Below are 13,726 nucleotides of genomic sequence, written 5' to 3'. Positions count from 1 at the left end.
AGTTCGCATTTTACCATATCCATCTAAGTTTGGAACCAGCTATTGTAGTTCCGTTTAGCAAAGTACACTGAGTTAGTTCATAAATCTCTGAACTACACATGAAAGTAGTTTCCATAGTTTCCAGGTGAACTATATATGAATTAAGTTCATTCTGGGGTAGAACGTTGATTGATTTTTAGTTCATCTTCAAATTCATTTACTTACTGTACATGTATTGTATACTCTTTAGACTCTTTTGGTCTTTAAAAATTATAATTGTTGGCGGAACTTAAGTAAACAGTTCACATTCCACTGTGTGTATGTTTTGATGTTTCCTCGGGCTTTTAAAGAATATTTTAAACTTCAACACAGCAGCTTGTAACATTCTGAATGCTGGGGGGGGGGGAATGCAAATGATTTTTTGGATGAACTGTGAACTAAACATGTTCATTTTGTAAAGGGGTGAATATGAACTAGAATTAGTTCCTTCTTTGATAGCTTGAACTAGAATTATGTAGTTTTTTAAAAAAATGAACTCTCCAGTCTCTGGGCATAACTGACTGAACTGTTCAGAAAGGTAAAAAAGTTAATGTACTTTCCATGAGCTTAAAACTGGAAATTTAGTATCTACATAGGCCCATTACTAGAAAATTTTGAAAAGGTAACATTCATACAAATAAATGGAAGAGAGAATGCCCTCAAATGGTTTTGATATTTTCGCATTACCTAGACAGCTAAAGCTTTGTACACATTTACCTCATAATAGTTGAGGTGTTTGTTCTTCAGTGAGATCAGCAAAGGTATTTTCATATTAGCTCGACAGCTGAAAACACTTAATGGTTTATCTCATGGGCTTACCTCATAATAAAAGTCAACACTCTAGTATAAAGCCATCCAAGTTGACTTCAGATAACAGCCAGAAATGAGTATCCATAGTTAGAATTACACAGAAACGTGGCTTGAAGCCAGATACACACACACACACACACACACACACACACACACACACACGGTGATAGGCTCTGCACAGTGTCCATGGTTGAACACTGCGAGGCAAAGCAGGTCCATGGCTCACAGGTTAAAAACACCTGCTCTAAGGCAAGCACAGGGTACAACTTCCAGCATTCATGCTAGCCAGGGCCACACACACCCCTCCCACAGGAGGCTTATTTTGATCACAATCGAGTACACACTTCTGGTAAATGAGCCACCATAGAAGCAAGAGGGCTGTGAAAATTTGGGTCCAGGGCCTTTCAGATTTGCCTACCCATGTACTATCTGAAACCAATGGGGTGCATTTGTTGCCATATGTGATTTTTTCCAGCTCTCCTACCTCACTGTTCATTCTCCTTGCTGTTCCCAGTGTATGAAATCTCTTTGAAGTCAACTGTATGCCTATGCAGAGGTGGCTGCAGCTGATGGTTCTCTGATCTTGCAATATTTTGTAATCTTTCTAGAAGGCTCCCTCCCCCACTCCAGTCCTTTAAGGTTTCTTTCTTTTTCTATTTAGTTTTAGGTCCTGTGATTTAAAGCAGCTTTGTCAAGGGTTGGGCCAATATGTAGTAACCATGGAAATCTAGACAATATGAAAGTGGCAAAGAGCCACCGTCTCTTTATCCTCCCTATAAGTCCTGTGTCAAATGGAACTCAGCCAGCCCAGAGCTAATCAAGGCGTCAGAGAGTTTCCCAAAACCAAAGAGTTTCAATAGTGAGGTATGCAGAGGGTGAACCGAGGACACATTTTGCAGCTGAACTTCTGAGTTTCGTAGGCTTCTTTCGTTTATTTAATTTTTGGGTCAGTTTAAGCCAGATTCTGGATGTTAATGTCGTTGTTTTGTGTGTGAAGTATGTGCTCTGTGTGCCAGACCACATGCCCTGGAACCAGTAACTCATAAAAATGTCTTCCATTTTAAAGGTAATGGCAGTTATTCTGTAGATGGGGCGATGCTTAAAAGAGCTTCAGGCTGCTGCTTTGCCTCAGAGAAGGTAAAGATGATGAGGACTGATCCTGAATAACCACATATCATAGGGTGAAACAACTTGTCAGACAATTTCTCAGTTATTTCTCTGGCCACCTGCAATCCTTTCACCACCTGCTCCTTGAAATCCATATCCCCAAGGCTTAGGAATTTCTTTTCCTAATTCAGAAGCTGAACAAACCTTGCCTTAACTTCCTTCACAACGTAGGGCTCCCCCCCCCCCCTTTGCAGTTCAACTGTTAGCTTTAACTACCCTCAAGTTCTTCCCCTTAAAAACAATTTCTCCCTGGTTTCCACGACAACTGCTCAGGCTTTTTGGTTATTCATATTATTCTGTCAGGCTAGCAGTTGAATATTTTAAGCTATCAGTCAGAAGCATCGTGGGAAATGAAACATTTAAACCTTTATATCCCTATTAAGAGCTTTCTAGATGATAATCCTTCCCCATTCCTGTAGCACAAAATATCTATTAGCCCATGTCCAGCACCAGGGGGGTGACATATCCTGTGGGGTGGGGATTCCTAAGTCTTGCTGAAGGCGGAGAGCTGCTCTTGTGTCAACCATTTTTGGGGAGGGAGGGATGAGAAGCACCCCAAAACATTCAAAGGTTTGTGCTCCAGCACTAGAGAGAGTGTCAGAACAAAAATGAAAGATTTAGGAAATGGAGGGGCATTGTTGTAAAGAGAGATGGAAGCCTTCCTTGTGTTCAGCACTTTCTGATTTTTAAAAGGCAACATGAACACTGCTAATGCTGAATGATAAAAGATCCCCCCCCCCCAGCGTAATAAACCCACAGTACTGTTTGGTGACTTTTAGGAGGGGCTGGGAGGCAAGGTCCAAGCTTCCATCCAAATGGTCTGCCACTTCTCTTTTTATTTGTTTTATTTGCTTTTCACCCAAATTTCTATAGTGGTTTAAAACATTTAAGGCAACAACAAAAAGCTCTAAAAATGATAGCATAAACCAAAAACAACAGTGCAGCAATCCTAATAAAAACAGGGTCAGCACAACGGTTCACTCCCCAAAGGCTGACTGAAGCAAGTTTCTACTTGTCTGTAAAAATTGGGTACACAAATACATAGATTTAGACAAATGGACACAAAATGCATATTAATTTCCATGCATACAGGGTTGTTGGTTGTTGTTTAAAAAAAACAACCACCCCACAATGTATGTGGAAATGGGGAGAACCCAACTTAAGACTGAATAAATGAGAAACTAATAGAAACCAAAAGCAACAGATTCACCTACCCCCCCCCCAGGGGGCTATCTGGAATGCAGAAACTGAGGGTGGGGGTTAAGCATCTATTTTTGTGCCACTTCTCTGCTTTAAATTCCCCTCTTGCAAAGCTGTTTTTCTTCTTAAGACTGGCCTAGAGCCCAAGTTCCATGGGGCTTATTCCCAGGTGTTTGCGGAAAGGACGGCAGTTGTAGCCATGCCCAAATTTAGTTAGATTATATCATGTATATATTTTACAGAGCATGTCCTGCTTTTTCATTTAATTTAATATTCAGCAAAAAGGAGCAATTACCATAGCAACATTTTCCTTCCAAAACCCATAATGGGAGACCATGCAGCTGAAAATGCATACCACACACTTAAAACTTGCAGATTTGCACACTGCAAACATCAGAATTTCCACATGCAAGAGGAAGTCATTTAAGCAATTTGCACATTCTCATACTTTTGTAATACTCTATTATCTCATAAATAAAGAGACCTTCCTTTGTTCAGCTGGGTTCATCTCCATCCCACTGAAGTGTTGGCAGTGGTTCATGCCACCTCCAGATCTCTAGCTATAAATTCCTGACAGTAATCCCACGCTATGCAAATGTATAAAGTGAAAATCCATTTTATATTATTTTTAAGCACAGTCCTTGGAACGGAACAGTACAAGTAAAATGGCTAAAAGGGGAGACACACATTCTCCACTGCTTGAATAGCAATCATTCAGTTTCATGAAGTTTCGTGTATGTTAACATTCAAGCTAAGGTTAAATATGTGTACATTTTGGAAAGCTGGCAGGTTTCTTAGGACCGAAAATGAAACAGAATGACAGTAGTACTTTGAGGACATCACAGTTGCAAATGGATTGGTTGATTTAGTGCCCACACAGTGTCTTTGTCACTAGATGAATCCCTGTGTGAATGACACTTGAAGGACACCACCTTTCCCCATCTAAGTGGAGCAGCTAGGTATGGGCCAATGTTATTTGAAGGTCCTGGAGGCAGGTAGACCTTTGAGTGGCAAGAAGCAGGTAGAGGATGTGAAAGAAATTGGATTTATGTGTAGTGATGGGGCATTTGGGCAGGCAAAATGAGGGAACTGTGTAGGATGCAGATTTTGGAATTTCTCAAGATGTCTGATAATCATTAGCTAGTGCACTGTATTGTGTGACATGGATAAATTTATCAAAATAACAAAAAGCACATTAAATCTCATCACCCAAATCTCTAGTTTTGCTGTCCTTTTCTAAGCCTTTTCTAGCTCCGCGATATTCTTTTCTCTTTATTTTAAGTGAGACAACCAGGACTGTGCAATGGATTCCAAATGCAATTGCACCATAGATTGGTGTGGTAGCATTATGATCTTGGTAGTTTTATTTTCAATTCTGTTCCTAATGCTCCCTAATGTGGAATTTGGTGTGGGGCGACATCCACAACAACACGAAGAACTGGAGAAAATTGCCTCCCCTTCTTTCATGTTAGAGAACACCTCTGCTGGATTAAAAGCTATTCAGCGAGCAGAATGGCAGCAATGCATGTCACTCATGGGCAGTTAAGCTTTTTCTGATAGATGTGAATAGAACCAATATGTATGAAGAAGGGTATGTCAGGGTTTTTGTTCTTAAAAGATGTGCAGCCGGGGGGCGGATACAGTCTGTGGATCATGGATAATCCAACACTGCCCTAAAAGATCTGATATGGGCAGTGCTATTTTTCTAGAAAAAGAGGTGCCGGAACTCACTATGAACACCTCCCTTGTTCTCTTATAATGGCACTGGCGACCACCTGAGAGGCACCAGAACTGAAAAAAAAGCCCTGGATATGGCAGCAGTGAACTTAAGTGTGGGGTCTAATGCAGTGTTTCATGCTGTACCTCCACCTGTGTTCAACCTGTGTTCAACCTAAGAAGGGCTCTGTGTGACTGGCCAAAGTGAAGGTGGGTGATGTTGACCAGAGACATAGAAGCTTTGGGTTATACTGCTAAAAATGTCTCAGGACTGCTGAAACAGCATGCATTTGAGCAAGACGTGGCCAGCCAATTCAGTTGCAATGGCCTCCCCACTAAATATGGACAAGGCCTTTTCATTCTTTCCTTAACATGTGAATCAATAACAAGCAATGGCAGGGGACAAATATTCACAGAAAAGTTACAGGTGAATTAAAAACCGTGTAGGATGCAAAAAAGAAATACTTTATCCAGCCCTGTGAAGGCACTCAAGTTGCACATTCAGGACTTTAACCTAGCATGCTTTGACTATCAAAGCTGTTGTTCACACCGTCAGATCAATATTGTGCAGGAATGATTGAATGAATTCTAAGTGTGATTAAAGTCCCCCCTCCTTCTTCTGCAGGGACCGGCTGCAGACTGACATTCCAATCAACTTGGCACAGCAAGTCTGCAGGGATACGTTTGTGTGGTGTTAAATTGGCCTTTGGTGTTGTGCACTTTCTGCTGTTCCAGACCCTCCTGACTGGTGTAATAGCTCTGTGGAATAAATACAGTCCTCATGAAAGAGGGAGACAAAGATTGCAATATTAAAAAGAGAGCTTGCAGCCTGTTCCTTAGCCGCAGCTGAAATGAGAGATGTACAAACCAGCTAATCAAACACTGGCATAGCTGTCGGCTTCTCTGCCCCACCCCCACCCCCACCGCCCTGCAATGCACCAGGCAAACCACCTGCCTTTTAAAATAGTTTACAAGCACAACGCGAACCTTCAAGTGTTCATCTGTTCATTCACCACCTTTAATCTTGCCGATTGCCGATGTTGTTTTTACTTGTTTTAGCAGTGAGCTTTTTATAATGAACGGCAGGTTATGAATGCTTAACTAAGCAATTCAAAGTGTGGGTGGGGGAACTGCATTTTCCTATGTCCTGCTGGATTTGTAGTCCTACAGCAAAAAAAGCTGGCAGGAGGCCTGGGGAGTTCACTCTGTTCTCAGAGATTTTTTAAAGTTTTGTTCCCATTGGATCTGTCCCCCATCACCCTCCAGCAAGCCTCCTTTTCTACCTGACACTGGAACTTCCACTTCAGAGGATCACTGGTTGAAGATCCTTCCAGACCCTCATGATGAGGGTTTGTAAGGCTGGATCACTCCCTCTGCAGGCAAAGCTTTCTCTACTGCCTTGCAGGGAACTTAGGATTGCAACTTTAAATAAATAAGTATTCATGCAGGGGGCAACATGTATTTTTTTTTAATCAGTTCTACCTCCTCCAACCCACTTTGGATTGCTCTGTTAAACATTTATACCCTACCTTTTCCTCACAACTAGATACCAGCTTACTTGAAGGATTGCCTCGTTCCCTCTGTGCTTGACAGCTTCTTTCTGCGGAACTTGTATTTCTATAGGTGCCATATAGTGTTTGTTCCACATCTGTGAGGAGTTGATTTGTTAGTGTGGCAGCATTTACGCTTTGCGACTCCCTGTTGGAAGTGCAACAGTCCATGTGGAACTTAAGTGTTAACTGTTAAAATCAGCTAGCCAAGAGGGGAGCAGATGTAGGTGCTGCTAGCAACCAGGGTGCGTGTGCCCTGATTGGCTGTGTAGCTCTGAGAGGTTTTTCCCTTTGTACATTTGGCTGAATGTCTCCCTGCTAGGGAGGGCATTCCCTGAAAGAGGAAAAGACCTCTCCCTTTCTTTCTCCTCAAATTATACATGTTTTTCTTCAGTTTCCTCAGTAAAGTGTTATCAGGACCCTTTTCCTCTCTGTGTTATTTAAGAGACTTTGCTAACATATTCTATCCACTCTGCCACTTCTCATTTCAAGGAAGGAAAATGAACCTCAAAACCATATTTCTCCAATGGAAACAAGCTGTTTCAACTGAAGATGTCAGAGAATTCAACTGAAAACAGAAGCAGGGATGGAAATTGCTGATGTTCGCTTATTTGTCCCATGTCCAGAACAGATATCAACCCAGCAAATACTATTGGTGTTTTTTGTTGCTGTAGCTTTCAGTCCACAAATGGTATGTAACTGATTGCTTTTCTCCCCATCCTCTATTTGCATTGCATTTCCTTTGCAGTGAAATGAATGGGGCAGAATAATGTAATGACAACATAACTTACACAATTTATGTAATCAATTACATAAATTATGGACGTTATATAATTTTGCCACAGAGGACAGAGACACAAAAAGCAGTTTTGGGCAGAATTTGAATTGTAGTGGAACAGAAACAGGGCTGCATGAGATGAATACAGAACAAAACGTGATGTCTTCTTACACCTCTAGCTTTAACTTTGTGCCACAGTGAAGACCCCCTTGAAATGTTAAGCTAGTTTTGAAGGAGGTGCTTTCCCATGGGTTCCTCTGATGCCTCTAGTTCAAAGACCCACAAACACATGGGAAGGGTACTGCATGCGTGGCAGCAAGATCTTTAAGTCATTAAAGGACGGTTGTGGGAAGCACAGACAGAAAGCACCCCTGAGGGCACGACTGTCATATTTAAAACACACCACAACTGAGAAGGTTTCCATGTCAGATGCTCTGAACTGAAGACAAATGCTTGCTTTAAGAACAGTTTAGCGGCAGTTAAACACTAAATAAATTTGAGTGGAAACTCACCAAGGCGACTGCATTGCTGATCTTCAGCAGTCATGATCTCTGCTGCCAAGAGTGTTCCACAAAGCTCTGGCATCTGCTTGAAACAATGTCATCACTGCAACTCTTATCTAGGATGGTGGTTTCTCACTAGGATGACACATCAACATGACACAGCCCAAGAAATCAGCGTTGCTCTAAGAAAGATGAGCAATGAATTATTGTGAAGGGAAGATAAATGGGCAGTATGTAACTGAGGAACTACTTGACAACAAGGTAGCTGATGATATGGAGATATATAGTGCAAAAGGCTTTCTGGGTAGCCATAAATTGATAAAACTGGAATTACAGGAGAAATTGACACTTGCAAAGCACATTTAGGGCTAGCTGATTCACTTCTCTTATGTGGGTTTTAAGATGTTATGCATGCGGCGAATATTTTTTCTTCTACCAAGCCTTAGAGATGCTTGTCTGCATATGCTTTCTGCCTGTAACAAGATTTATATATAACCTGGAGGATGCTGTGAGCTGATCTAGATTTAGATGCAAATCTTTAGATATATCAGCTTTGATTTCGGTGCCGGGAGTTTGTGTAGGTGGCCTTAAAGGAACTTCCAGCTCTATGGTTTCATTCTACCAATAGGAAAATGCATACTATTCATCCTACATATTAGCATAGCATATTACAGAGAGGTGCCTTAACCATAAATATTTCTCACTAGCTTTTGAAAAAAGGTAAATTTATTATGTTGGGTGTTGTGTTGGTACGAGGTTGAGACTTTACTGTGTGGGTTTTACCAGCCGATTGTCATTGTAAACACACTGCATGTTTGGAACACATCATCACTATGATGTCAGTCTGGTGCTTTGAGTTCAGGTTCAGCATGTGACCATCTAACGAGTTTTCATATTACAAAGGTAGCATCAAAATCCCCAGAACACAGGGGAGAAATTCATGTGGTTTGACCCACCCTCTTGGAAACTGGGGTGACACTGGTGTAGGAAACAGATGCAGCTGGGACCACCTCCCATAAGGCCTCGGGCCTCTGGCATTAACTTTGTGGCACACACTGCAGCAACTCCCTGGCCACAAAAGGTAACCGGCAAATGAGACTCAAGGAAGCATGCCGAATGCCAAAAGTAGAAGACTACACTAGCCACCGCAGGCAGAAAGAATGTAAACTGCTCTGCAATGCTTCAGTATTATAAGTTCTTTTATTATTATTTGCCATTTGTGCAGCGAGTAAAGTACAAAGGCCAGCATCCAGTGTTTAACGAATAAAAGGTCAATGAGAAACACAGACTTAGACTGCAGACATGCAAGTCCCAACAGCAAAGAATGAGTTATGCGAGCCTTGCCACGCGAAAGCACTCAAATACTATTAACAAAACGGCACAGACCTTTTTTTTTTTACCAACCTGAACTTCACATTGTTGACAATGAAGCCTCAATTTACATTGCACCACTCGTGTTGAAAAATCTTGTACTAAACTTTCAAGCATTGTCTATAAATATTTCCTCAAAGAGATATGTGGCCAAAGTGAGGCCTTTCAGCCTTTTTGGTGCATTTGCTTCTGGCAACTACATTTTTAAAAAGTGTTGCTTTCCAGAGGTAGAGAGGATCTTTATTTATTTCTGCTCAGGAGAGCCTCTCTTACCAACTACATTTGAAGCTGCAATTCTATACCCATTTACCCAAGAAGAAACACTGAACTCCCAAAGTGTTGACTTCTGTCTGCACATGTATAGGATTATGCTCTAAATTCCTCTTCTGTCGGGAGACAGATATAGAATCATAGAATTGTACAGCTGGAAGGGGGACCCCAAGTCCAATCCCCTGAAATGCAGGAATCTTAACTAAAGCATATATGAGATGGTCACCCAGCCTCTGTATAAAAACCTCCAAGGAAGGAGAGTCCACCACCTCCCGAGGGAGTCCACCCCACTGACAAACACCTCTTACTGTCAGAAAACTCTGCCTGATGTTTAGCTGGAGTCTTTCTTCCTAGTATGCTCTGTGAAAAGCGTTGACCAGTGGAAGGTTTTAGGGGCAGATGCAGCTCATGGAACAGTTTGGTTAGTGAGCTCTCGCTGCGCCCGAAGGCTCTGCCAAGCTGTAATGAAAATGTGGTAAAGATTTTCCTTACAGTTGTAAGGAAAATAAATTTGTTTTCAAAAATGATGTGAGATATGCACTTCACACTGTTGCTCTCCAGGGTTTGCATGAATGCCCTGTGTCCACGACCCAGAGTTGTAAAAAGTCCTTACTGTTACTTTAGAATAACTTTATTGAAGAACCTGACCACTTGAGGAGTCCACTTCTGCCCCCCAGATCTCTATTTAGAACAGAGGTGGCCAGTTTGGTGGTTTGCAAAGTGCAGGAGGCCAGATTAGCAATTTTCTGCTCCCCAATGGTGTTACTAAAAATGGATATTCCACAATTTATTATGACATCTACTATTTGGCTATATGAAAAACTAAGCCTGACAATATTCTCTCCAAGCTGTGAAGCCTTTCCTGCTCAGTAGATGTAGACTACTCCCAGACCCTAGACCACTGACTAGAGGCTGGTGATCCCTGAGACTATGGTGGTTGGGCATCCTGCTTCTGTGACGCAAGGGGCCTTGGGCATGCTTTGCAGATTGCATGCTACTTCACTGGCTCCGGTTTGCTCCCCCAAGTGATCCTGAGTGGTTTGTGCAGTTGGACTGGCTCTGACTCAGCCACTCCTCTTACCTGATGCTCTCCTATTCCAATCCTACCATTCACCAATCCCTGTCTTCCTCATTTACTGTAAAATTTAAGCCCAGTGCCAAATAAATATTAAATAAAAGGAGTCCATCTTGTCATTGCTCCTGGAAGGAGTATGATGAAGTTCTGCCATTTCTTCTTGATGTGAAGAAAACCAGGTGGTGCTATTAAGATGTACCGGCAAACACCTGAGCAGCAAGAACTTTTTTGAACGAAGGGAGACTATTTTTGTTTTTTATTGATGTGGTTTTGTACTTTAGCAGCACTGAGTTAAATCAGTTTGTTTTAACAATTTTTATAGCCCTAGTTGACCGCCATTGTCCCAAACACTTCTTGTCCGTAATGTGATGATTAAAATTCCACAGAACTCTCTGATTTGTTAATTCCACAGAATTCTCTGATTCAAAATATTTGCATGTGTGTGTGTTAAGTTTTCCACTCTTTTGAAGACGTGGCTTTATGATACAGCTAGATATGCAAACAATTTCCCCACTGATTTCCAAATCAGAGACAGAGCAGACTTCAATAATGCTGCCACAGGAAAGACACTTAACATAGTAACATACATAATTACATGTGTAGAAGAGTCGTGGAGAAATGTATCATATATAGTGTTATGGGCAGAGGCAGGTATCAGGAAGGAGTGGGACAATAAATCAATATCCCTTTTCTTTTTAAAGAGAAAATAAAAGTATCCTGGATGCACTGTTCATGTAAATGGCCAATCTCTTGACACTGAGATGTCTTCCGTATAGCAGCAAATCTTGTTTTCCTCTTTCACGTTCAGTCCAATTTAGGCTTTTCTTTTCCTTCTTCCATACCTGAGCACAAACAGAAAACCACTTTTGAAACACCTGAGGAAATCGGAAGGCAATGCATCCTTATTCTTCTCCTGCAAAATTTTGGGAGGAATTTAACGTTGTACATCCTAAGGTGATCATTCTATCAGGGTATAAGCATTTGGGTTTGCCAAGCAGAATGATTCCCCCTCCCTCCATGCCCTGTTCCAAGGCTTCTCCTCACCCTCCCCCAGGCCAATTTTGGACTGTGTGCGAGGGAGTGGGGAGGGAAATAAACCCATTGTGCAGATCTACTGCTGCTGAGACTCATCTGCCAAACCCTGCCCTTTGTTTCTCCTTTGGTGCCTTCCCAATGCATGATAATAGGCACCAGAATGTTGACAAAATGGGGCCAGACTAACCAAATAATCTGCAACCATACTGGCTTTTTACTGTTAAATAATAGCTTGTCTGATATATTTCTTCCACATTTGAAGCTCCTCCGCCTCGTTCCTTGTTGAATAATGGTGAAGATCATTCTTCATGATGTCTATTTACTTATGAGCATGTATTGTATTCATGGTTACAAAACAATGTCTATGCTGGGATAAGCAACAAAATATTTGAGGTTCTCCAAGTCATGTTATTAACTGCTGATGGGTAGGTTTGGGGGCATCCTTTTAAAGCCATTAAGTGTAATATGCATTTATGCCCACACAAAAATGTCCAGATTCTTATACCAGCTGTCTGTGACACCAGTCCACAGTCATCCTTGATTTCAAAGACCTCAAACACACCAATAACTTGGATCTGTAATTGTAACAATATATCTGTATTAGCTCATTATAATGAGACCCATGAATTAAAGTGCTGCAAGCAGCTTGGAAAGTTTAGCCGTTGCCTGAGTAGTATTCCATTGGTCGATTTCTTGCAGTTAATCCTAGCAATGGTTACTCAGAAGTAAATCCCAACGATTTCAAGGGGCTTATTCCCAGTAAGGTCACACCCCACTATGTGGCCATAGTATAGAGACTCCACTAAGACTTCCATCCTTTAGATTCAATGGGACTTATTTCAGAGCAGACCTGCAGTTGGTATGTACTAACTTGACTGTGGCAGTCTTAGCTTTTAGATTGCCAACATTTTGCAAGGTTTATTGATTTCAATAAAACATCCCAAAGTGATAAAGGATCATTGCCCCAGTCTCTCCTTCCTTACCAAAATTATACAAATAATTTTGCTTCTAGAGGTGCAGTTCTGAGGTGCCCATCTCCTGCCCATTCTCTACTACTAGAGACACAGCCCTCCTTCCCCTTTCAGATCTGATGGCACAATCTTCTCTAAGTTCAGCAATACCCACACAAATGCCTCAACTTTGTGAGGGGGAATGGGTGCTTCTGATCTTGCACAACTTCTGCTCAATCTCAGAGACACCAGAAGTTAACTTTCCTACACAACCATTCTTTAAATGACCTCCCCCCAAAATGTTATTAGTATGGTAGGTGCACAGGTGTCTCTGGGTGCATTTGGCGTTTAATATTAATTTTATTTTAAAGTAATGTGGCCAAAGAAAACCCACAATCCATAGAGGAACATTGAAGCACAGCAAGGACAAAACATAGCCTGGAAATAGTCACCAGGTTGTTATTTTTTCAGAGAGCTGAAGGCACTTTGAAAGAAGGATCACTGCTTCTGGAGTGTACTACTCATTTTTGCTGGAGATAAAAACAACAGTTCTTACTGTTCCAAAACCTGCAAAACCTATTTAACCGTCAGGCAAAATAAAGAGTGTGAAAATCATGGGAAGCAAAACCTCACTCAAAACCACATTCTTTAAAATAGTTCTTTAAAAAGGATTCTTTATAACTATTGCCTGGCTCCAGCCTTCAAAAACCAAAATCAATTCCCAGAAACAACCAGAACAGAACAAAACCCCACCACAGATTCAACATATTGTAAACTGTAGGTGCGATAGAGGGAAATGTGGCAAGCAGTAAACATGTCGCTGAAGTCACCACAGGAACCAGAGACAGCAGATGATAACGGGTTAAAAAAAATTGCAAAATTTCCCCGTCTTATTTTCCTTAAGCAAAATCTACAGGCAGCAACACTTACCTCATCTATGAAAAAGATCCAGGTATTGTCAACAGCATCCTTTACTGCTTCTCGTTCTTTTTGAGCAATCCAGGCAGTGAAAGCCCAGCATAAGTAACTTGCAAGGCACAGAGAAGGGGGCTTGGATGGGGCTGTGAGAGGTGCTGCCTGCTTGTGTGTCCATGCGCTTGGTCAGGTGTGTAGGGGGGTGCAGGTTCTGTTGAACCCCCTTGGGATTCTCCATGTGAAGGCATTGCACTCACAGTGTAACTCATTCATGGCCATTGATTGTGTTTTTCTGGCAATGGAAACATTCGTCTCTTTCAAACGCTTGTTCCTGGGCAAAGTTCTATTCTTAGCTTCTGGCAAAAGTT

General features: G+C 41.6%; 1 protein-coding gene across 1 annotated transcript in view; it reads right to left on the bottom strand.

The window, feature by feature from the left end:
* Positions 1–8,923: 8,923 nt before the first annotated feature.
* Positions 8,924–13,726, bottom strand: part of AIG1 (androgen induced 1) — a 73,627-nt gene continuing 68,824 nt past the window's right edge. The window contains exon 6 of the mRNA XM_083731727.1: positions 8,924–11,300. Coding sequence (XP_083587853.1) covers positions 11,263–11,300 — 38 coding nt within the window. The 3' untranslated portion in view covers positions 8,924–11,262. The remainder of the gene's footprint in view (positions 11,301–13,726) is intronic.

Source organism: Podarcis gaigeae, assembly GCF_964106915.1.
Source record: "Podarcis gaigeae genome assembly, chromosome: 3".
NCBI classification, from domain to species: Eukaryota; Metazoa; Chordata; class Lepidosauria; order Squamata; family Lacertidae; genus Podarcis; species Podarcis gaigeae.
This window is presented reverse-complemented; position numbering and strand designations above follow the sequence as displayed.